Below are 21,687 nucleotides of genomic sequence, written 5' to 3'. Positions count from 1 at the left end.
TTTATTGACATAGGGGCTTTTCGTTATTATTGTCCGAGCGTCTAGACGTTGCAGACAGCGGCTTTTCGTCCGAATACAAAAGCAAACAGGAAAAACATTAACGTTAACTGCTTATACCGAAACCAATAAAGCAAGTCGTGAAAGAAGAAGAAGAAGAAAAAAAAAAGCGAGACGAACGGACTAATGTATGGGCGTGTGCGTGACGGCCCGGCCGCGCCTCCATTGCGCCCTGCAACCACTTGGTACGCACAACGCAATCTATTGCTATTAAGAAACACACATAGGACACTAGAGACACTAGAGACGAGAAGCTATTGCTGCAACAATCACAAGACGAGAGAATGGCTGATGTCACAACAACCACATCTCGACGCTTATTTACATCTTTCGCCATTGTCATCGTGCGATTTAGACGACCAACTCCATACCCGGTTGCGCGTCGAGATGAAACTCGCAAATAACAAACGCAGACTTTCATTTGATTTCTAAACGATGTGCTAGACGTTCTACGGCGTCATATATCGCCTAGACGAGTTTGAAAAAAACAAAAAAAACAAGAGTATAAAGACAGTAGACACAATCAGCCTACTTCATACAAACGCTATTTATAGGCACGTGTAAAAAAAAAAATAAAAATAAAAAATAAAAGAGCAAAGTGGAAGTCAAGTACTGTAGACGATGGCTTTGTGATAGTTTGTTGAGAAAGATGAAAAACGGAACAGAAAAAAAAAAACGGAAGGAAAAACCCATAGAATAACAATAGACGTTCGTTTCAGCTGCTGTTCTGTGTTTTGCATTCAGCTACAACGTGAGCCGCTCAACATCACAGAATAACAAAAAAAAAATAAAACGAATATTTTCTTCGTATCGGTGCCGGATGCGCATCACGTTCGACTCTCGAGCCAGCCCCGGATATTTCGAGGGAAAAAAAAAAAAAAAAAAGAAAAAAGAAAAATGCGAATTGTCTGGGCTGCGTCTAAATATTCAGAAGACGCCTACAGAGCTTTCTATACGTAAACGACTTTAGCCTTTTTGTTGGTGGATCCTTTTTGCTACGGTGAGCGCTGTTGCCGAAAACATGCTCTCGTTTCAGCGGCCACGAAACGGCACATCGGCGTATCGCATGTGTGGGTTTGCCCGGCCGGTAGACGGGGCATGACTAACCTCATTGAAGAGAACGAAAATGAACAAGACGTCGTTCTTCATAATGGCACGACCCCACTTCTTACATAACAACTAGTCTTAGAGTGTATACACGCCGTACATCTTGAGAATCTATAATTAGCTGTCGTCATTTCTCACGCGTTTTTGTTTTCTGTTTTTAATATCGCAGGTTTTTCGTGCTCAATGTTTTTCACTCGTTTCGTGAGCAAAGCTCAAACGTAGACTCGCAAAATTGCGCACGTCCCGTAGTTCATGGCATAGGTATGCCGTGACAAGTTTCCGTGCTGATTTGTTTCGCTGGCGATGCGGTGCATTGCGGACGCGGCCCTAGGCGCTAAAACGGTCAATTTCCAAATAAAATAAAAGCCAAAAAAAGAAAAAGAAAAAGAAAAAAAAAAAATCAGAACAAGTACGTCATCGCCTTCCTACACGGGCCAACAGGGAAAATAACAAATGTACAACCATAGGGCGAACACGAACAGACGTCTGCACAAATCATTTGCGAACGAAAGAAGTGACAAGGAGCCACTCGATGACGGCCCTAACGACTTTAATTTCATTTTGCCACTTGAATAGTATCGAATGTTTAAACAATTTGAAACGTTAAGCAATGATTTTTGTACTAGCCATCAGACTAACAATGTAAAGGCGGTGATAATTGTTTGACGCGTTCGCGTCTCATTATCGGCTTGACAATGGCGTGAAACGACTAGGTTCAAAACCACCAACGTGACACTTGTTGAAATTCTCTAATGACATCTCTTCCCATCATCGTCAAATTATTCAGTCTGAGAAAACAAAAACAAAAAAGAAAAGCGACGGTTTGGAAGCGGCTGACAGGAACTGCGCCCCGTAGAGTTTGGCATGTTGCACCACACAGTTTGTTGCCTCTGTTCCGTTTAGCCTCGTTTACACACAGACGTGAACAGTCGATGGAGAGTCTGTTTGCTTTCGTGGCATGTATACCATTCTCCACCCATTTCTTTCTGTCTTTTTTTTTTTTCTTATCTCAATCGGGATGGTCGGTGAATTGCCAGTGGTTCGAGACTCGTTGCTATTATAGCGCGATGGGTCGATATTTTTCTTTTTATCTCCCGTCTGACTTTACGAAAAGAAAAAAAAAAAAGGGAAAAAAACTGGAAGATGGTCCATTTATAGATTTAGTCCGATGATTTCTAGCACAGCACAGACAGGTCTCTTGTGCACATCTGGTGAACGCGCAGACAAAACTTCTATCGGATGGTTAAGCAAACACAGGCCGGGATAGGGAACGCGCTGGTTAGTGACGATTGACAGCTGCTATTCGACCTACCCCCCTATAAATCTGGGCCACTCGTAACCGCCAACGTAACACAACATTTGCAGTAGGTCTAGTCGGAAAACAAAGAAGAAGAAAAGGAATCGGTGATTGCCAATCACGTTGTTAAATACTGTATATCGATCCCATTCTTTGGCCTATCGCATTTGCCCGCCTCAGTTCTAGCGCTTCATCCAAGATAAATGAACAAAGAAAAAAAAAAAAATTGAAATAAATAAATAAAGCCATCGAAAAAGAAAGACAACATTTGGGGGGGGGGGAGAGGGGGGGGGGAGTTGGGTTCATCACTCTTGATGATATCATTCGACACTCGACAACACTAGAGCAGTGCGGAGAGTTCACCGGCACACGAATCAGTGGGTAGACAAACGGGATGCGCATTGCAAGGCTAGCCGACAACCATCGTCGTTCTCGCGATTCGATCGACCGAGCCAAAAGCAATTCGATAAAAACAAATTGGCAAAGCAAAACACACACAAAAAAAGAACAAAGCCATTAGATGTGGGCCTTGAATTGTGCGGAAAAGAAAAAAAAAAAAAAAAAAAGGATGTTGGCATCACGTCGATTTAGCGCATGGCGGGGATCACGTCTTTTTTTTTTTTTTATGAGTCGTTCATCGCGCGTTATCCACTTCCGACAGCGGATGCAACGTTTGCGGAGAGGATAAGAAATAATGAAAGACGGCTCTCTTACACTTACGTGGAACAGTGAGCTCGTTAAAGCCAAAACCGAAACGTGACGGAAGACTTTGGCCGTGAAATGAGAGCGGATTGGCTTATCGAGTGAAGAGCCATCCAGCAGCAGCATCCGGTGTCGTATCAAGGAGGGTTGGTTGGAGCCAACTACGTTATATGCAAGTAAGTGGTAAGACAACGACCTGTTCGCGAGCTCGCAACGTCAATACTTGAAACAAGATCATTAGCCATATGTCAAGCGTCTCTTGTTAAACCCTATGGCGTAATGCAGTGAGTCAGCCACCTCATAATGCATTTACCTAAAGCTCGGCATGAAAAGATAAAAAGAACTTTGCCATCAGCTGCAAGTGACTCCAAAACCAAGGAAATATTTAGCAAAAAATCTCCTTCCTTACGTCGATTTCTTATTCCAATTTGTTATTTCATCATTCCATAAATCATCAATTGACTTTGGGCACGTTCTGGCCGGCCTTTTCTGTCCTCATTTTCGTCGCTACGTCTTTCGATTTCCAACTCGTTCTCGCTTACATTTCAGCCGTTTCTTGGCAAACTTTTTCTTCTTTCAACGACGGAGAAATGACAAACGAAGGCGTCCTGGCCAAAAAGTTTGAGCCATCCGCTTCAAAAAAAAAACGGAGGTTGGTAGGAAAAGATCAAATAAACAGCACAATTGTTTAATGCGGACAGATTCGTATACGACGGGCGAAAACTGCGTCGTGTTGATGGCTGGAATTGGTGCGCAACTTTTTTTTTTTTTTCAACGATTTCGCCTGCCAAAAACGAATCGCATCTGTAAATCATCGTTTTCTTCGTTCTAATAAAAATCGGCCCAAAAGGCAACGACGATCATGGCCAACGTTGTTACAACTGCGACGGCGTTTATTTGACGAGAATAAATCACGATTTCGTTCGTGAGTGACCATCAAGTGAGAAGGGCGTAATCAGTTTAAGACCCGGTCCATTTTTCACTCGAATTGCAAGGCACATGCGAGAAATAAAAAAAAAATAAATAAATAAAAAATAAAGGCGAGTACAACGAAGTAGGGATAGACAAATATGTTTAGACAGCGGATGAGCCATGTAGGATAAGTAATGCACATCGTATACCGAATAATGCATCGGGAGTGCGACAGGCGTACACGTGGGCCCGTTCCAGCCGACAGAGCGAAAACTTGTGAATCATTTCAACAACTTGGCAATATACAGACAATGAACAGGCCCATTTCAATTCATGGCCCTTTTTTTCTTTTTTTTTTTTTTTTATTATTATTATTATTTCTTTGGGTGGTGGATTGCGAGTTAGGTACGTTGGGTCGCTTCCCGAACGACGATGGCATTTTCATATGTTATATGAGACTGCGAGTATAAACGACGTTGACGAAAAATACGGCCGCTGGTTGGACGATCGCCTAGAAGTACAGACGCGCGTTTTCGTATGAAATTCAAAGGCGACAGGAAATAAATGTGACGAAAAACAACTTCTTTTGCCTTTTTCTTTTAGTGAAAGTGCAAGAAAAAGAAAAGAGAAGCGTCTCGAATGCGGATGAAATGAATCTTGTGTTTTGTTGGGTGTGTCCTCCAGGCGTAAATACGAATTACCAAACAGCTGGCCATCTATTTGATTATGAATTGAGCGAGCCCATTCCAGCTATACGAACATAAAAACATAAACAAGAGGTCTATTTAGTTGCCACGGTGATGATTATCTCTCTTATTCAATCAAACCGATGTTGCAACGATAAAAAAACAAAAAACAAAAGAAACACTGTAAGAGAAGCCCCCTTGTCTTTTCGCTTCTATTTCTTGAGTGCGAGCCAAATAAGCGTCAACGTGATTGGCCGCATTGGCATCGTGACGCAACACCTTGCGTATCGCGTGTCGCATTCGCCGTCAGTCGACTGAAAGTGCGATAATCAATCAATCCATAAAAATAGTAATAAAGCACCTCGTCGATAGGTGTGGCCAAGGCACTCGCAGCATCTACGTTTGTCTCTCTTAGAGAGACTCTACAAGAAATCTGGATGACAATCAACTTAAAGTCATTTAATGTATGCACATTCAATTGATCCGACGGAGCAAAGCACGATCAACGTCGATGAATATTTCAAACAACATAAAATATGTAGTGGGTTTGTTTAACTGGCTGATGCCCGACAAGCAGAACGACTACATTATAAAATGTCGACCTGTTCAAGTAACACAATCATCCCCGAAATAGACAACAAAGTGAAGAGAAAACCGATCGATGGAATGAAAGAGGAGGCAGACAAAAAAGAAAGCTTCTGCTGTTGCCTTGCTCAAAAGAAGCAGAGCGCTTAAGCGAGAGCTGTAAACACATAGAGTGCGTGAAAGAGGACCTGGCAATCTGTGATGAACATCACTAGGAGACGTGACGAGACGTGTCATGTTTATTCAGCTCACAGTTGCTTAACATTCCCTGTCGTTTGGCAGTCAATAAAAAGGCCTACACGAGCCAAGTAAGTAGAGGCTACATATTGTCTACACATCCGTACGTACTGTACAACCCAAATAAAAAATAAAAAAAAAAAAAAAATAAAATAAAATAAAATAAAATAAAAAAAAGCGCCTGACTCTTCATCAGCAAAAGTCGGTCGCGCGTGATGCGCTTTTGCCTATCAGAGCCGTCGGGCTAAATCAACAATTTCTTCGCAAAATAAAAAAACAAACAAAACAAATCGAATAAAACGAAATCAAATCTCTAGTAGACACACACACGGAAAAAAAAAAAAAAAAAAAAAAAAAAAAAAAAAAAGTAGAGCCAATTTTTTAGGTCCTTTCTCTCCGATTTCCACACGTCTCGGCTTGTTTGACGTGCTGTACACACAGGCGTACTAACAAAGGGCGAATCAACACTCGAGTTCTCGCCGAAAACAACTGCTAAGCAGGCCAACTCTTCGTACAACTGATTGAGCTTCTTATGGCAACGATTCCACCCAATAAAACTCGATTGCTTGTTGCTGCTTTGACGCCTTCTTTGCGACGGAGAGCGGGCGCTATTGGATGTATAATTGGCCTCGTTTCTCAAAGAACACGCAGCGAGAAGAGTTGACTCGTAACGTGCGGTACATAAATACATTGAAGCAGCGGTCGGTGCGTGGTGTATGGCGCACCGCAAGTCACGTGCTGCGAATTCCTCGACAACACACACGCCAAAAAAAGAACACGCTTTCGCACTCTTTTTTTTTTTTTTTGTTTTCTTGTTGCCAATCGAAGCGATCAAGCGTGGCAAAACTGCACGCCAATATTTGAAAAATGTTACTTCAAAAAAAAAAAAAAAAAAAAATTAATCAAATCAAATGCGTGATTGGGAATGGAAACCGGTTGAGGGGACTTGTCACTCATTGGTGACGCAAGCGAATCCGGTCGCGAGGCAAGGCCAGCGAGATCAGCAGCAACGACAAAACGAGCTCCAATAACAAATGACACGCGTATAGTCATTAGAATGTAATCCAATAGTCGCCGCCGAAAACGCTATCTCCAATATGTTATCCAAAGACGAATTCCCTTTTCGGGTCAAAACCGAAATGCTCCTCCGAATTTTGAAGTTTAGAAAAAAAAAAAGAAAAAAGAAGATGAGAGTCAAGAGATACTGTCGGTAGGTATGATTACGTCTCTAATTTCAATAGCGGTGCTTCCTTTTTCTTTAAAGAAAAAGCCCATCCATAAAGAAGACGACCTCACGACTCGACATGAAAAGACGATTTCAAACAGGTGTAACGAGTAAGTTTCAAAAAAAAAAAAAAAAAAAAAAAAAAAAAAAAGAGGAGGAGGGTGCAAGCGTAAGGACCTTGCCACTATGGAAATGATACAAGTTTTTCCTTTCTTTTTTAAATTTTCTGAGAGTATGCTAAACGAAAAGAGAGAAGAGAGAGAGAGAGAGAGAGAGAGAGAGAGAGAGAGAGAGAGAGAGAGAGAGAGAGAGAGAGAGAGAGAGAGAGAGAGAGAGAGAGAGAGAGAGAGAGAGAGAGAGAGAGAGAGAGAGAGAGAGAGAGAGAGAGAGAGAGAGAGAGAGAGAGAGAGAGAGAGAGAGAGAGAGAGAGAGAGAGAGAGTAGGGAAGAGGAAGAGAGTGGGCGGACATTTAAGCAGAGCATGCGCCACGCGTACACGTTTGTTGTCGCTTTTTCTTTTCTTTTTTCCTCCCTTTTCTTGTTTCATTTTTGAAAATGAAAAAAGAAAAATGCGTGCCTCTATAAAAATGAGCAACGGGTTCGGAGAAACGGTGCGTGCGTGTCGAGCTGTTGAGGCTGGCGAGCTGGACGACGACGACGAGGACGACGACGACGAAGCCCAACGGCAGGAAAAGGAAAGAGGCGAGAGGGAGCCAAATCGAAAAAGAAGCTTTGAAGCGGCGGCAATATCTCGTTTTTAGTACGCGCCAGAGTGCCGAACTGACTCGACGTTGGCAACACTTGCGCCTTCCGACATGAAGAACGTTCCACTTTGCTCGCAGCTGTCCTCTTCATTTTCGCTAAGCGAGTGATGTGCATCGCAACCGACGACGCTTACACCTTTCACGTTCACACTCTGTCGGCGGACACAACGAGAAGACAAACGCCACACATTTTGCCACTGTAAACTATCGTTTTGCGCTCGTTCGATGCGCTCAATCATGACGCAAACGCTTTCGACCGCATCTCAAAAAGCATCGAAGAAAAGCGGCTAAAGACGCCGTCGACTGTTTCACGCACACTAAAGTGAGTGCTTTGTTTTTGTTCAGTTTTGAGTGAACCTGCAACCTGTTCGCACGGCTAACGCAATTGAGGGCCACCACGCTCGCCGTCCCGTTTTCGCAAAATTCTTTCGTGCGCGTCGGATGCCCGCTCGTATTTCAAGAAAACGAAAAACGTCAAATAGATCAATAAATAATTTTTTTTTTTTTAAAGGAGAAGGGCGTGACATTTCTAGCAAAGTTCATCTATTTCTAATGAGAGCGCAGGGGCAAGGGGGTGTCCGTCTGGCATCGCGCTATAGCAAGTAGGCGAGATGGTTACCGGCACGTACTGTACTACGTGATCACAGCCGGCAGAGCTTTTTCGTTCCAATTGTTTGTGGCCAGACCAGAAAATGAAAAAAAAAAAAAGGAGGAAAAAAAAAGAAAACAAACAAAAAAAAAAAAAGAAATGATTTTGGCTGGCGAAACGAGTAGTTGTTTCCACCGTGTATATAGCCCCTGAAGAGATGATGGATTTTCTCGCCATGCGGTCCATTGAATTAGAATTATTTAGCGGCCTCGCTACTACACACACACACACACGTCTGCAGTTAACCGATAGGAGGAGAACGGACGCAGCCACTGGCCGTGGCCACTCGCCTTCAGCCATCGAGAAAACAAATAAAAAAGAAAAAACACGTTGCGCACCCTTCTTCTTGCGTCGTGTCCAACTGCCCTCTTGTGGCTTACACCACCGCCTCGTCTATATACTGTAGTACATTCATATTTTTACGACATCTTTGACAGCGTTTCGAGTCCACTCCATTTGATGTCGACGCAAAAGACTGGGCCACCACGGCACTTGCTTCCCCCCCCCCCCCCCCCCCACGCACATTGGCTCTGATTGACAAACGGCCGTAAAACAGTCCACTCTGCGTTTTGCAGCAAAAAAAGACAAAAAACCAACAAAAACCAACAAACAAAAAGAAAAGTTCATTTTTCCTGTGCAAACGTGAGCAAACTGCGAAAACGTACAGAGGACAGACTGTGTCTGGTAGAGCGGCAAACAATCGCGGATGTAGGCCTACACGTCTAAGCAAAGCAAACAAACACCACGTCAAAAGGTGAAGCAAAACATAGAAGCATTCTACTTTGTGTTTGCCTTTTTCTTTTTCTCGACGGGGAGGGCGCGTCTATTCAGGGAATAAAAGACGAAGAAAAAAAAATGTGTCTGTTGCACAGTAAGGTGATGAGTTGTTTGATGCTGAGCCGCGATAGAAGACGAGCAGCCAAGCGGCTCGTTCAACATAAAAGGATTACGACGACGACGACGAGGAGTAGCGATGCGCAAGAATGAAGGCTGGATTTACTCGTAGCGTTCAGCTCGAATTCAGATGAGGCCACGCTGTCTGCTTGCAGGGCTTTCACATTAGAAATGAATAGCTAAAAAAAAAAAGGGGGCCATTTCAGATCGGTCTGCTCTCTGTAGAGACAAGGGGAGGCTCATAACGCAACGCTAGATCAGTTTCGTCCGCCGTCTTGACGTGTTTGTTTGATAGGGTGTGCATCTCATCAGCTGACGCCAACTGTGAGTAAACGTTGCACGCGGCCAAACCCTTCCGCTTCTTACCTCGGCCAAAAAAAAACCAAACAATCTCAATCATCGTGTCGCTCTCTCTAGAAAACCGAAAAGCACTGGCCGTTTTCGACGTGAATGATAAGGGCAGATCTCGTCTGGTAATGCAACACCGGCCAATAGACGCATAGCATTTCGCATTTTTGCTTGTTTTCTCGTGATTCATCAGCGCGTCTGCACGCAACACCTGCGGCACGACATCACGTTTCAAATCAAATCTCTTCCGTTCTCAAACATGTTCTCTCTCTTGTTATATTGCCATTACGTCATCATCATCATTCGTCGCTCGCACCCCATCACCCTCCTGCCTCCCCCCCCCCTATTACGTTGTGTTAAAACTTTGCATCTTATTCTTACGTGCAATTCTTTGTTCACAGATCAACGGCTGTTGAAACTCGACACGGTTCATCACCCCTTGTTAGGCCCATCTTTTTCAATACGCTTTTGCCGTGCGTTGTTGTTGCCCGTAGCAACGCGCCACATCCGCATCATTTCATCATGGAACAATGTCGCCAATTATACCAGGAAGCTCAACGCACCTTAGAAGGTAAGCCCCTCTTGCCTACCTGCGTATGACGCAATCGCAAAGTGAATCAAAAAAAAAAATAAATAAATAAAAGGTCGTTTCAAATTAAATTCGAAAAATAAATACATTTCTCATTTGGCCGAACGGCTTTACACGAACGGCAGACACGAACCAATTGGAGATTTTCTGCCGTTTCACGTGGGACCAGCTCTTGTGCTGGCCACCTACCAGACCCGGCCACATAGTCCACTTGCCGTGCCCGCCGCTCAAAGGCATCGATCCGACTCGTACGTATTTTTTTTTTCTTTCTTTCCCTCTTCCCTTTTTTTCTTTTGAACGAGGAATCAACTGCAATTATTTTGTTGAGCTGCATGTGCGAGTACAAGTTCTATCCTCTTTAAAAAGCGGGAAAAAAAAAAAAAAAAGTGCATCAACGTATGATGCAGTCGTCCGTTTGTACGTGGCGGAAAATGCTTTCTACATACAGGGACGGACAAAAAGAGGTGGAACGATAGTAAAAATAAAAAAAAAAAAAAACAACAAAGATTTCCCAAAGGGTATCTAAGACCCTTACGGGTTGTACAGCAGCAGCAGCACTTCAATCGCATCAGCTACACAGAAGAAATTGATTAGGGCGCTATACACGGCAACGATAGAGCGTGTACACTATAGCCAGCCGTTCGCAATAAAAACATGGATTTAAAAAATAATGTATATATATTTTGATGTAGCCGTGCTGTTAAGTGACTTGCGGTAAAACTCGTGCGATCATTTAAAAATCAAAATTGAATAAAAAACAAATACGTTAGAATGGGCGGAAAGACGGTGCCTGGATTCGGGTCTTTGGGAAGGTCCGCCACCAACGACGGATGGCAACGAGGCGGCGGCCGTGGCCCTACTCGATGATCACGACATGACCAATCACCAGCAACAACAAGGTTGGACCAACTACAGTCAGTGTTTTCTACCTGAAATACGAGACCTGATGAACACGTTGGACAGCGGCAGCCAACAAGACGCAGAGGTGATTGATACTTTCATTGTTCAGCGCGGCATTTAATTGTGGGAAAAAAAAAAAAAAAAAAAAACAATGGCCTCGACATTGTACGTCGGTGTGTGTTCAAATGTAGGGGAAAAGAGTAAGAGAAAGTCTGTAGAAATCAACAGGCTGTTGTTGTTTGTCTACAGTCACGAAATTGTGCACGTCGCATCGATTTGATTTCTCGTTGCATCTGATTTCAACCAGAAACGCGGGACACAATGAAAATCAAATCAATGGGAACGTCTATCCTTGCAAACTATGTGTGCGAATATTAAAATGTCACGTCCTGTCTGGTGGCGAACGTAGGACAAACTGATGGTGGCTCAAATGACAAGGATTATGGAATTGACTGGACTGACCATATCGCTCATCTCCTTGATGATTTCCCTCTTCATTTTCACCTACTTCAGGTGAGATTCTTTTTCTTTCTTCATCAACAAATGAGTCCTTTATCTCTCAAATTCCACGCTCTCCTTTTCCCTTGATTACTACGACGTGCTGGCAATGCACAAACGGACCCATCGAATCATCCATCTGGCTGGACAAAACAAAAACCGTACAAACAACAACGACCCAAAACTCAACAAAATTTTTAAGGAGTTTACAAAATCACCGGACTCGCATTCACAAGAACCTGTTTGCCGCCATCGGCATCCAGGTCATCATCCGCATGACTCTTTACATGGATCAAGCCGTCTTCGTCTCTGGGCTGCAGGTGGGCGGCGGCCGTCAAACGCTCATCGATTCCAGCATAGTAGCACTCGGCGCTGGAGGCATTCACGAAACCGTAATGATTTTTTCTACATCCCATTAGAACATTTACAACAAAAAAAATTCATTCACGTTCCCCTCTCCCTCCCTTTTTTTTTTTTTTTTTTTTTTTCTTAAATTTTGATATGCAAATTTTCGAATGTTGGAACCGGAAAAAAACAAAAAAAAAAAAAAAAACGAAAAGCCGATCTTGTGCGAATGGTTTTACATCGTCCTCGAATACGCCCGCACCACCATGTTCGTCTGGATGTTTATCGAGGGCCTATTCCTGCACAATCTCATCACGGTGATGGTTTTCCGGCCGGACACGTATCACAAACTCTACCTCGTACTTGGTTGGGGCATCCCCGTTATTTTGACGGCCATCTGGGCAGCATTCACCGCCACTCATCAGACAACTTCAGCGTAAATTAAAATTAAAACATTCAAATAAAAAAGCAAAAAAGAAAAAGAAAAAGAGTGTTATGTTTCCATGCACGTAGTTGCTGGTTGGGCTACAATCTGACGCCACTCTACTGGATCCTAGAAGGACCACGGCTCACCATCATTTTCATCAACTTGCTCTACCTGCTCAATATCCTGCGCGTGCTCGTCACTAAACTTCGCAACAGTCAATGCAGCGAAGCCGAACAATTAAGGTATCGTCTCTCCCATTTCTTTTGTCGCAATTCAGTTGCAATGAACTGGAGCAAAGGCGCATCCGTCTCTTATCGTCTTTCGTTCTCGACGTTGATAAAAAAAAAAAAAAAAAAAAAAAAAAAACATTAGGAAAGCCGTCAAAGCGGCCATGGTGCTGTTGCCGCTGCTGGGCATCACCAACGCTTTGGTGATGATCAAGGCCCCGTTGCATCGATCGACGGCTGAATTCGCTCTCTGGTGCTACACTTCTCACTTTCTCTCTTCGTTCCAGGGTTTCTTTGTCGCGTTGCTCTACTGCTTCCTCAACGGCGAGGTACGTCACTCTCACCCTCTTTATCGCCAACTCCATCACCCCGTGTGGCACTTTTCGTAAGAGCGGCCGACGCGCATCAAGTGACGCGTGTCGGCCTCATCTAATGCGATTTGACGTCACTCGAAATGGTGCGCCAGTTTTTTTAAAATTTTTCTTCTCTTGAAACGCAAAGGTGCGCTCCACTTTAGCGAAGAAAATGCGCAACTACCTGACGGACCGTCAAATAGGCACTTCCTTTTGGGGTTTCGGTACTGGATCGACGCGTCTCATGAGTCAATTTGCCAATCCGTCCACTCAAGTGGAAGTGGAACGCGAGGTGCGCACCGTACTCGACGACCAGCAACAACTGCAACAATTGCAGCCGGCCTCGTCTTTTGAAAAACATCCGCGTCACCTTCTAAGGGCCTCGTTTTCTTCGTCCTGTCTGGCTGCTCAACAGCACCACGACAACAGTCTAGAGCCCATTAACAAAATGATGGCCACTACGCTAGTCTAAACGAGACTCTCTCTCTCTCTCTCTCTCTCTCTCTCTCTCTCTCTCTCTCTCTCTCTCTCTCTCTCTCTCTCTCTCTCTCTCTCTCTCTCTCTCTCTCGTACCACCCACCTAAACGGCCAAACCACATCAATAAACAAACACACACACGTTTACGTACCTTTGGCACGCGCAGTTTTCTTTCTTGTTTTTTAACTGGTTATGAATATTCGAACATTCACGTTTATGAACCGGCTTCTATACGCAAATGTTGACACATCAATTTAATTCCGTTTTCTTTTATGCATGTGTGTGCTCACGTTTGGACGATCGCATCGTACGAAGAACAGACCGCCGTCTATCACTTCCCAAACCTTCCACGAAATTCCTATTCGATCAACGTCAAACGACATAATATGACCCGAGATCATTATTATGTGTCACGGCTCATGCAAATGCAGCCGATGGCCGTCTAGCAGCACGCGCGCCCCATTTCTCCCCCTCCCCTCCTTGTTCCATGGACGTGAACAACGCGTGTCCAGCCCGCCAGCCATACGGTTAAATATAAAATGTGACCAGCCGTTCATCACATTACAAAACATTTAAAAAAAATTTAATCCTCTTTCTGTTTGATGTGTGTCGCCATATGATTCATTTTGTTGGTCTTTCAATTATTGGATGTCACCATCTCTGTGTCTACCCGCCCATCAACAATGTTACGTGTACTACATGATGACGCCGCATGAATATATAATATCTATGATGTATATCTATCGGACAAATAGACGTTATACGTTCCACCCTCACTGACGCTTCGTGCCGCCTCCGCATGTTCTCAGTTCCATTTTTTGATGGCATGGCAATGACCCAGCGGTTCATCAGTTCATTGTGCCTTGCCAACAAATGAGTCGCTTGTTCCACGCTAAAGAAAAACAAACGGGCGCTAAAAAACAAGTTTCTCATTTCTCCATCAGAGAAACAAACAAAAAGCAAGTAAAAAAAAAAAAAATAATAGTAATAATAAATATTAAGCTTGTGATGATACCCAACGGGGAAATTGTAGAGAAATCAAGAGGAAACTCGTTCACAAGAAAAAGAGTTTGCCCGCAACAAGAGCCAAAAAGAAGCTTCCCACTCGATTAGAATGAACCCAAAAATCTCGAGTTTCAGAGAACCAATTTGCGTCCGTCAGCCGACAACGGATGATGGGCGCAGCACGAGATCCATTGTCCTCTCGACTCAAAATTCACAAGAAACAACATAGGGGCTTAATTTAAAAAATCAGTTTTGAATTCATCACACGCGAATTGGGCGGTGCACGACCGAACAATTCCAAAATGTCAAATAAGCTTTAAAAGGATCGATGCATAAATCAAGAGCGAGAAAAAAAAAAGGAATGAAAAGGTGAGTAGTCTGCGGCACCGATATTTTGAGGTAAATGTGAACGTTTCAAAATGCATTTGGCAATGTTTTACTTACTACTATTCTTATTATTTATCCTCGAGGCAAAAAAAAAATGAACAAGGACAAGTGGATAAAAGTAGCAAGTCAATCTGTCGGTGAGCGTTCGACTGTAAATGACGGGCCACATCAATAATCGAGTTAAAACTCAAGTAGAGAGAAATGGCAAATATCAAAATGAGATTTCCGAAAAGAAACAAGAGGCTGCGACAAAAGTTCACAAATGGCCCCCCCCCCCCCCCCGTTCACCATGAAAGGGCAAACTGAATACGCCATCGTCTACTTTTGCAACCTGTTTCATTTAAGATGAGTGCTGCCGCCCCGATACTCTCAACTTCAAAGACATCGGCATGTTGAGGCCGCCCACGGGTTGATAAAAGCGCCTAAATGTCAAAGGTGAAAGCAAAAAAAAAAAAAAAAAAAGAGACTAGGACGAACATGTAAATCATCGATCCAACCCCATTTGTTCCGCTCGAATCGAAGCTGCCACAGCTCGCCCAATGATTCACCCGCGTCAAAAACCAAACAGCTGTACGTTTAAGAGGGACGAATGATGGTACCAAACATTCACAGAGATGATCCGCCTGGAAGACGAAACAACGTCGAAATGTTGCAATGCCAAATGGAGCGTCGCTTCAATAGCTAACGTTACTAGGCGTGTCATGAACTATTTCCGTAAGACAACATGTGAAAACCTTGCCATTAGGACAGCCAAGAAAATAAAAATAAACTTGAAAAATAAAAGCTTAATGGGCTATCGACTGAACTGTTGCTCACTAAGTCGTCGCAGATCGTTAACAACATGCCAAAAAACAAATGTGAAGAAGGACGTTTGCTGTTGTAACAATCGCAACTTTGCATTGCGCAACGACTACACGCAAATGGCAAAAAAAACGAAAGAGAAAAAAAAAAAAAAAGGAAGGGCGAAAAACAAATGCCGCTGAATGTTGGGCCACGTTGGCGAGGTACCAAAAGCCCCAAAGACTAATTCGGGATAGACGAACGCATTGCTGAACTTTAGGTCGACGACGACACTCGGAACGTGAGTTATTTGCCACGTCTTCAAGGCTGCAATTAACAAGACCAAAACAAATCAACAGGCCATCGTAATCAAATGAAGACAAAAATTCTAGCACCCAGTTGCAATTTGCGTTTCTCATTGGACTGCACGTTGTGTGCGAGTCATAAAAAGTGGCTTAGATTGGCTCAAAAACCCGTTGGGAAGAAACTCGGCGCCCCAACAATTTTTGGAATTTTATTTAGGACATTGTGGGGTAAAAGAGTACGATAAAGATGAGCTCTTGTTTGGTGCTTTCCTGACAACAAACAATTGGCCAACGGTATTCAATCATCAAAAAAGTAGAAAAATGGCTGATCTCGGCAAACAGTGAGAAAAAAAAAATGAGAAATTGATTTCGTGTAGCAAACCACGTGCACGTCTACACACAATTCATAAACTGCACTGAGCAAAAGCCTTAAAATTCAACAAACTCTAGTCTCTATACTGTCTAATCTACATGTGGAAGTGAGCACCTGAGAGCTGAGCAAGTTGGTGCCCTTTGGGGGAGGACAAGCCTTTATCATATCAAGTGAAATAAGAAAATCCAGTTGGTGCTCTGCATACCCATTGTTACAGTTTGTGCATGCCAAACAAGGTGGAATGAGCTTACTTGGTGAACTTCAGCCATGGCAAGAATGGTGAGTGCTGAAACGAGGATGTCTTGAAGTGTGAAGGCTGTGCCTTTCTTGAGGCAGATTGACATCCTGTTGGCCCTTGAAATAGAAATGACAGTAAATTAGCATTGTGAACTTCAACAGTACATAAAAAAGCTGTTGCAATTGAATGACATACATGGATGAATCCAAATATGGGAAACCTGAAATCGTCCCGAGTGGCGTGTGTGGTCCAGTTCATCAGTTTCACGAGAGGCAGGCGACTGCCAAGAGCACGTCATTCTCAGTTATTGACTTTGATGAAAGACACATTTTTTTTTCTTTACTAGTCTGGCCAAATGCAATCAAGCCAGCTATATGGCATTAGTCTCAGTCACGTAGAACGACTACACCGTTGACCACGTGTCAACTGATCCATTTTTTATATGAAACAAACGTCTTTTCCACCTGACTCGACCTGGCATTGTGAGAATCAGCAATCAATCCACTTCAACTCTTCAAACTGTGAACACTTGCAAAGAAAAATTCCCTAGCAACAAGTCAACATTGCCAAATTTATATTGAGATGCCAATTCTGTTTTCTTTTGTTTTTTATCAATTAAATATTTTCTATTTTTGTTATTTTTTTTCTAGTTATTTTTCCAGGAATAAAAAAACAAATAAGAAAACAAATGGTGACATAAAACTAATTTGACAACAATTGTAAGGAAGAACGCGTATTGTGTATTGATAAAAACGTTGTTAACGGATGGTTGGCACAAAACTGGGTTCACGTTACATAATATAAAGTATAGATTGTATAATAAGCTCAAGTCAAGTTAGCTACCCAGTCCACATTACAATTATATTAGAGATAGGTCATCTACATAGGTAATAGCAGCCATTAGCAATGCCTTGGTTATTAATAGATGAGAAAGACATTGACAGAATACCAAAACTGAGCTAAAAAAAAACAAAAAAAAAACAGAAAAGTATGGGGAAAGAGAGACAGATATAGGGGTTAGGGTTACAAACAGCAATTCCCACGACAATACAAAGAGGAATATAATCAAAAAAAAACTTAAAAAGACGCGACTACATAGCGGTTCTGTCTGCGCGTATCAGTTCAATGGCGATGTGTCTACGTGTGTGTGCATGTTGAGGCGCGTGTTCTGGAACTCGACCAACAAAGTTGCAGTTTTTTTTTTTGTTTGTTTAAACATTTAGAACAAACTATGAAGCCGAAATATTTCCTGCCCGACTTGTGATGAACAATGAGATGGATAACACTACAAGAATGTGGTAGTAGCACCAAACGGATGGGGCGGCCGTCTCGGGATAGATTGTCCTGTTGCTAAAATAACTCTGTTCATCTGATTGCTTTGTAACAGACTTGATGACGTTTTCAACAAACGATCCGACTCTTTTGCTCAGCACTGTGTCGCAATCATTTGACTTGCAATGCTGACCAAAAACGAACAAAATTGAAAAAAAAAAAAGGCACTGGCTACATCGCAATCAGGTTTCTCTTTTCGCTTGGAGCAATTACCTTGTTATCAGCATTTTTCTGACTGAATAATAATGAAAAAAAAAAAAAAAAAAAAACAAAAAAAAAACAACTTTACTCAAACAGCTGCTAGTGTCTAATGAGTTGGATTTATTATTATTTTTTTTTATTGAATCTTTGTTTTTTTTTCTTTTTTCTAAATATCTTTGTTTCTCATAAGCAGCATTGATCTATTGTGCATATACATCTGGTGTGTGTAGTGTAGCTCGGGACTATTATTAGTAATGCCTGTAGTTATGAATAATAGAGCAGTCTATGTAGAGCGAGCAATATACGTAAGCTATGCAGCGTCGCAACTTCCACCCATATTTTTTGAAGAGGAAAAAATGAAAAATAAACGAAACATTTTGGTAAAAGTTGATACAACAAGATGCATGCATAATGAAGTCGCAGAAGGAAGGCGGAGAGGAAGTGAAACATATTGATCTAAAAAACAATTGAAATTTTTGAAAGTGTCGGTGAGCTAGTCAGAATGTCTTTGTCGCGGGTCATCGGAAATGAACAAAAAAAAAAAAAAAATGCAGGAAAAACAGCAATCAAAAATCGTTAAAAGAAATTGAAAAAGGGGCGAACAAAATGGCAGTGACGGAGAAAAAGGAAGTGGGCATTACACCAAATGAAATTGTCCACAGAGCGGAAAAAAAGAAGATGGGGAAATTTAATATATAAATTTTTTTTTTTTTTTTTTGTTTTTCATTTGTTAGTTGTGTAAAACATTTGAAAGCAATCTCCTCGCTGCGCCTCTTATCACAGGGCTGTCAACGGCCTCTTCCTTTCCCATCTTTTGAAGTTCTGTCTCGTAGGTTCCCACATCAACAGTTTTGCTTGCCAATAAAGATGACGGACGACGTACTCGTTTTTTTTTTTTTTTTTCGATTCTGTTGACACACCACTTTGAATGCTCGGCTCATGAATAATGCAATTTATCATGTCGGAAACACAATGAAAACCAACAGGAATCGAGTGATACGTCCCTTTTTTTTTTTTTTTCTCACGCAAACTGTACCATATGTAATGCTATATTTTTTGAAAACTACGAGAAGCTCTTCGTTTCATCGGTGTGGAAGAGTAATTGAGGGACTAATTGGCAGGCGGTTCGTAGTCGTCATCAGCGTCGTCTTCCATCAGCAATTTCAACTCTTCACTGCATTCGATTCAAATAAGAAACGGAGAAAAATAAAAAATGAGACAAACGTAAAAACACATCATTTAAAACGAAGCAAATCAATCGACCAATCGAAATGAAAAAAACAAAACAAAACAAAATCTAGAAACAACAGAGCAAAAGTTGCACAGTTTTCCAAAGAGGATTTGAAATGCAATTTTCGTTTCTAGATGGTTCTCGTCAATCGATCGAACGCCATTGAAATATATGACGGCCGGACGCCAAAATGTGGCACTCGAGACCTACGTGAACTCGGTTACTTAAGTTCCGGCCGCATCGCATCAAACAGGTAGAGCATTGGCCGTTGTTTTTGCGCTCCAGTCGAGTGTAGATGTGGAAAGATCAATAGAACCGTCGTGGAAGGACGGAGCAAAAAAGCAGGGCCATGAATAACATAGACATTGAATTGTATCGCATCGTTTAAATAATAAATGACGCGCTGCGGAACATGAAACCAAGTCAAGTCTTTGCGAAAGGTTTCCAACCCAAAAAAAAAAAAATGGCCAAATCAAACGAAAATGAAAAACTGGCAAACAACAACAACGGACAAAGCTATTCGATAGAAAGACGAGCGTCCGGCTGCCAAAGGAGACGACGATGCGGCTGTTCGAGATTTCGGTCTCAGCACGTCGCGTTGGCCGTTGTTGACCGTTTGAATTTTGCCTCCTCCTTTACTACCCACGCCCGCTTTGTAATGTTTCGAATGTCGGCCCGATTCGTCTGAATGGGCCGTGTAATAACTTTGATGATGCTCGTTGCCCGTTTCGACTAGAGTGGAATTCGAATGAGCTCCGCCTCGACTGAGAACTAAAGAGGAGGGCATCATCGACATGCGTCTATACTCACCCCAACCATTTTACCGTACGTCAGTGTGTGCGTGTCCCGAAAAGCAGCGTGATTGGGGGCGAAAAAAGAACAAGAGAGCAGATACAGATTGTAATGGCTACTGCATTTATCAACAGCGACGTCGAGGGAAAAAAAAAAAAAAGACTGAAAAAGAAGAAGAAGGCGGAAAATACCTTGAGCAAGGGACGACGTTGATGGCCGAAAGGGCCGCCCGTTGGAAATTGATGACTCCTGAATCTTGGATCTCCAAGTGATGGATGCAGCCTTTCAGGCCGTGGATGTAACGACCGGTCGTCATGGCTTCGGCATTGGGTAAACCTCCGACGTAGATGTTGCCTTTGGTGTTTAGGACTTGATGAGGTCCTTCTGGACTGCGCCCGTTCTCTTGGATGACTCCGTCCAGCTCCAGAGTTCCGTCACGACCCGTGCGACGAGCTACGACGCGGTGCCGTTTACCGTCATCCACTCGGACGGGCGTGATGATTTGAACAGGGCCCGATCCCAATTCGTAGCTAAACTCTAATCGGCCATCCAGCACTACATCATCGGTAGATTTTTATTCATGAAACCAATGTTATTTATTTATTTTTTTTTTTTTTTTCTCTTTTTGGAATTTGAATTGGCACATTTTACCTGTTAGAGCGACAAAGTCTTGGCCGCGGCTATTCGTTTCGGGTTTTTGTCCGTGCCACATGAGAATGCCATTGGGTTCCAACGTCGAGAACTCGACCGTGATCGTTTCGACCGTGTTGGACGACGTGTGCGGGAAAAGAGCTTTGTCAATCTCGACGTAACTATCGCCCTGGAAGAAAGCCTCTTCGGCTACATCCACGTCTTTTTTTTTTTTTTTTTTTTTTTTTTTTTTTTTTCAAAAATGATATTGATTATTATTTTGAAAGAAAAAAAACAAAAAACAAAAAACAAAACAAACCAAAATGGATAGGGATAGAGATTGGGTTATAAACTTACTGCGTTCGCAATTGCTTCCGCCGAATCCCATGGGACAGTTGCATTTATAAGCGTTGTAAGTACCGATGCAGCTGCCGCCATTCTGACAGGGACGGATCACCTGGCACAAGTCGGCCTCAATTTCGCAGTTCCTTCCGCTGAAACCTTCCTCGCACTGACAGGTGTAATCAGTCAAGGTGGAGCCCGTCTCTGTGCACAGGCCGCCATTGAAACAAGGTTTGCGCTCGCAGGCGCTAGCTCCGCCGCAATCCTCGACGTTCGCCGAATCGATGACGGAATTCACCAGATCCAGTTCCATTCCTTGGACTTCAAACTGCGACAGACAGCCATCAAAGGAGCTCGTCACGTTGACACCGGGGCTGAGGCGGACGTGTTGGCGATCCCACCCGCCGACAAAGAGGCGAGTGTTGAGGTTGAGTCCGCGCGTCGAGCCGGGCGATTTGCCGCGCACCTCTGACCCGTCGTTGACGAACAAGACGCCGTCTCGGAAGCTGCGATCGGCCGTAATTTGAACCCATTCGCCGGCTCGTATTTCGCGATCGCTCCTCAAAATGGCCGGGCCCGATCCGGAATCAAATCGAAACTCGACTCGCTTGTCTTTGATGGCCAGCGACGAAAAATCGCCCTGTCCCTCTTCCGTTTGAGCGCAATAGGCCAGCAACGAGTCTCGAATTTGCCTCGGCTTGATCCGCATCGACATGCGCATTCTAAAAACACCAATCATTTTTTAGGGCCAACTGATCAAATTTTAAAAATTTGCAAATGAAATTGAAATAC

The 21,687-nt window shown here is 43.1% G+C and overlaps 2 protein-coding genes across 2 annotated transcripts in view; one reads left to right on the top strand and one right to left on the bottom strand.

Annotated features, from left to right (window-relative positions):
* Window positions 1–7,578: 7,578 nt before the first annotated feature.
* Window positions 7,579–14,045, top strand: LOC130699213 (PDF receptor-like). The gene is made up of 10 exons (XM_059496000.1): window positions 7,579–7,893; window positions 9,864–10,033; window positions 10,177–10,299; window positions 10,822–11,036; window positions 11,361–11,464; window positions 11,652–11,841; window positions 12,010–12,230; window positions 12,308–12,463; window positions 12,594–12,777; window positions 12,950–14,045. Exons 2-10 carry the CDS (start codon window positions 9,985–9,987, stop codon window positions 13,271–13,273), a joined length of 1,566 nt encoding a protein of 521 aa, XP_059351983.1. The 5' UTR covers window positions 7,579–7,893; window positions 9,864–9,984; the 3' UTR covers window positions 13,274–14,045.
* Window positions 14,046–19,588: 5,543 nt separating this feature from the next.
* The window catches only part of LOC130699233 (basement membrane-specific heparan sulfate proteoglycan core protein-like), a 43,639-nt gene continuing 41,540 nt past the window's right edge, over window positions 19,589–21,687 (bottom strand). Inside the window, exons 57-60 of the mRNA XM_057521540.2 lie at window positions 20,911–21,617; window positions 20,575–20,775; window positions 20,115–20,478; window positions 19,589–19,931 (exon numbers count right to left, since the gene is read on the bottom strand). Of these exons, the coding sequence (XP_057377523.1) occupies window positions 19,604–19,931; window positions 20,115–20,478; window positions 20,575–20,775; window positions 20,911–21,617 (1,600 nt within the window). The 3' untranslated portion in view covers window positions 19,589–19,603. The remainder of the gene's footprint in view (window positions 19,932–20,114; window positions 20,479–20,574; window positions 20,776–20,910; window positions 21,618–21,687) is intronic.

The sequence above is a fragment of the Daphnia carinata genome, chromosome 7 (genome assembly GCF_022539665.2).
Source record: "Daphnia carinata strain CSIRO-1 chromosome 7, CSIRO_AGI_Dcar_HiC_V3, whole genome shotgun sequence".
NCBI lineage: Eukaryota > Metazoa > Arthropoda > Branchiopoda > Diplostraca > Daphniidae > Daphnia > Daphnia carinata.
This window is presented reverse-complemented; position numbering and strand designations above follow the sequence as displayed.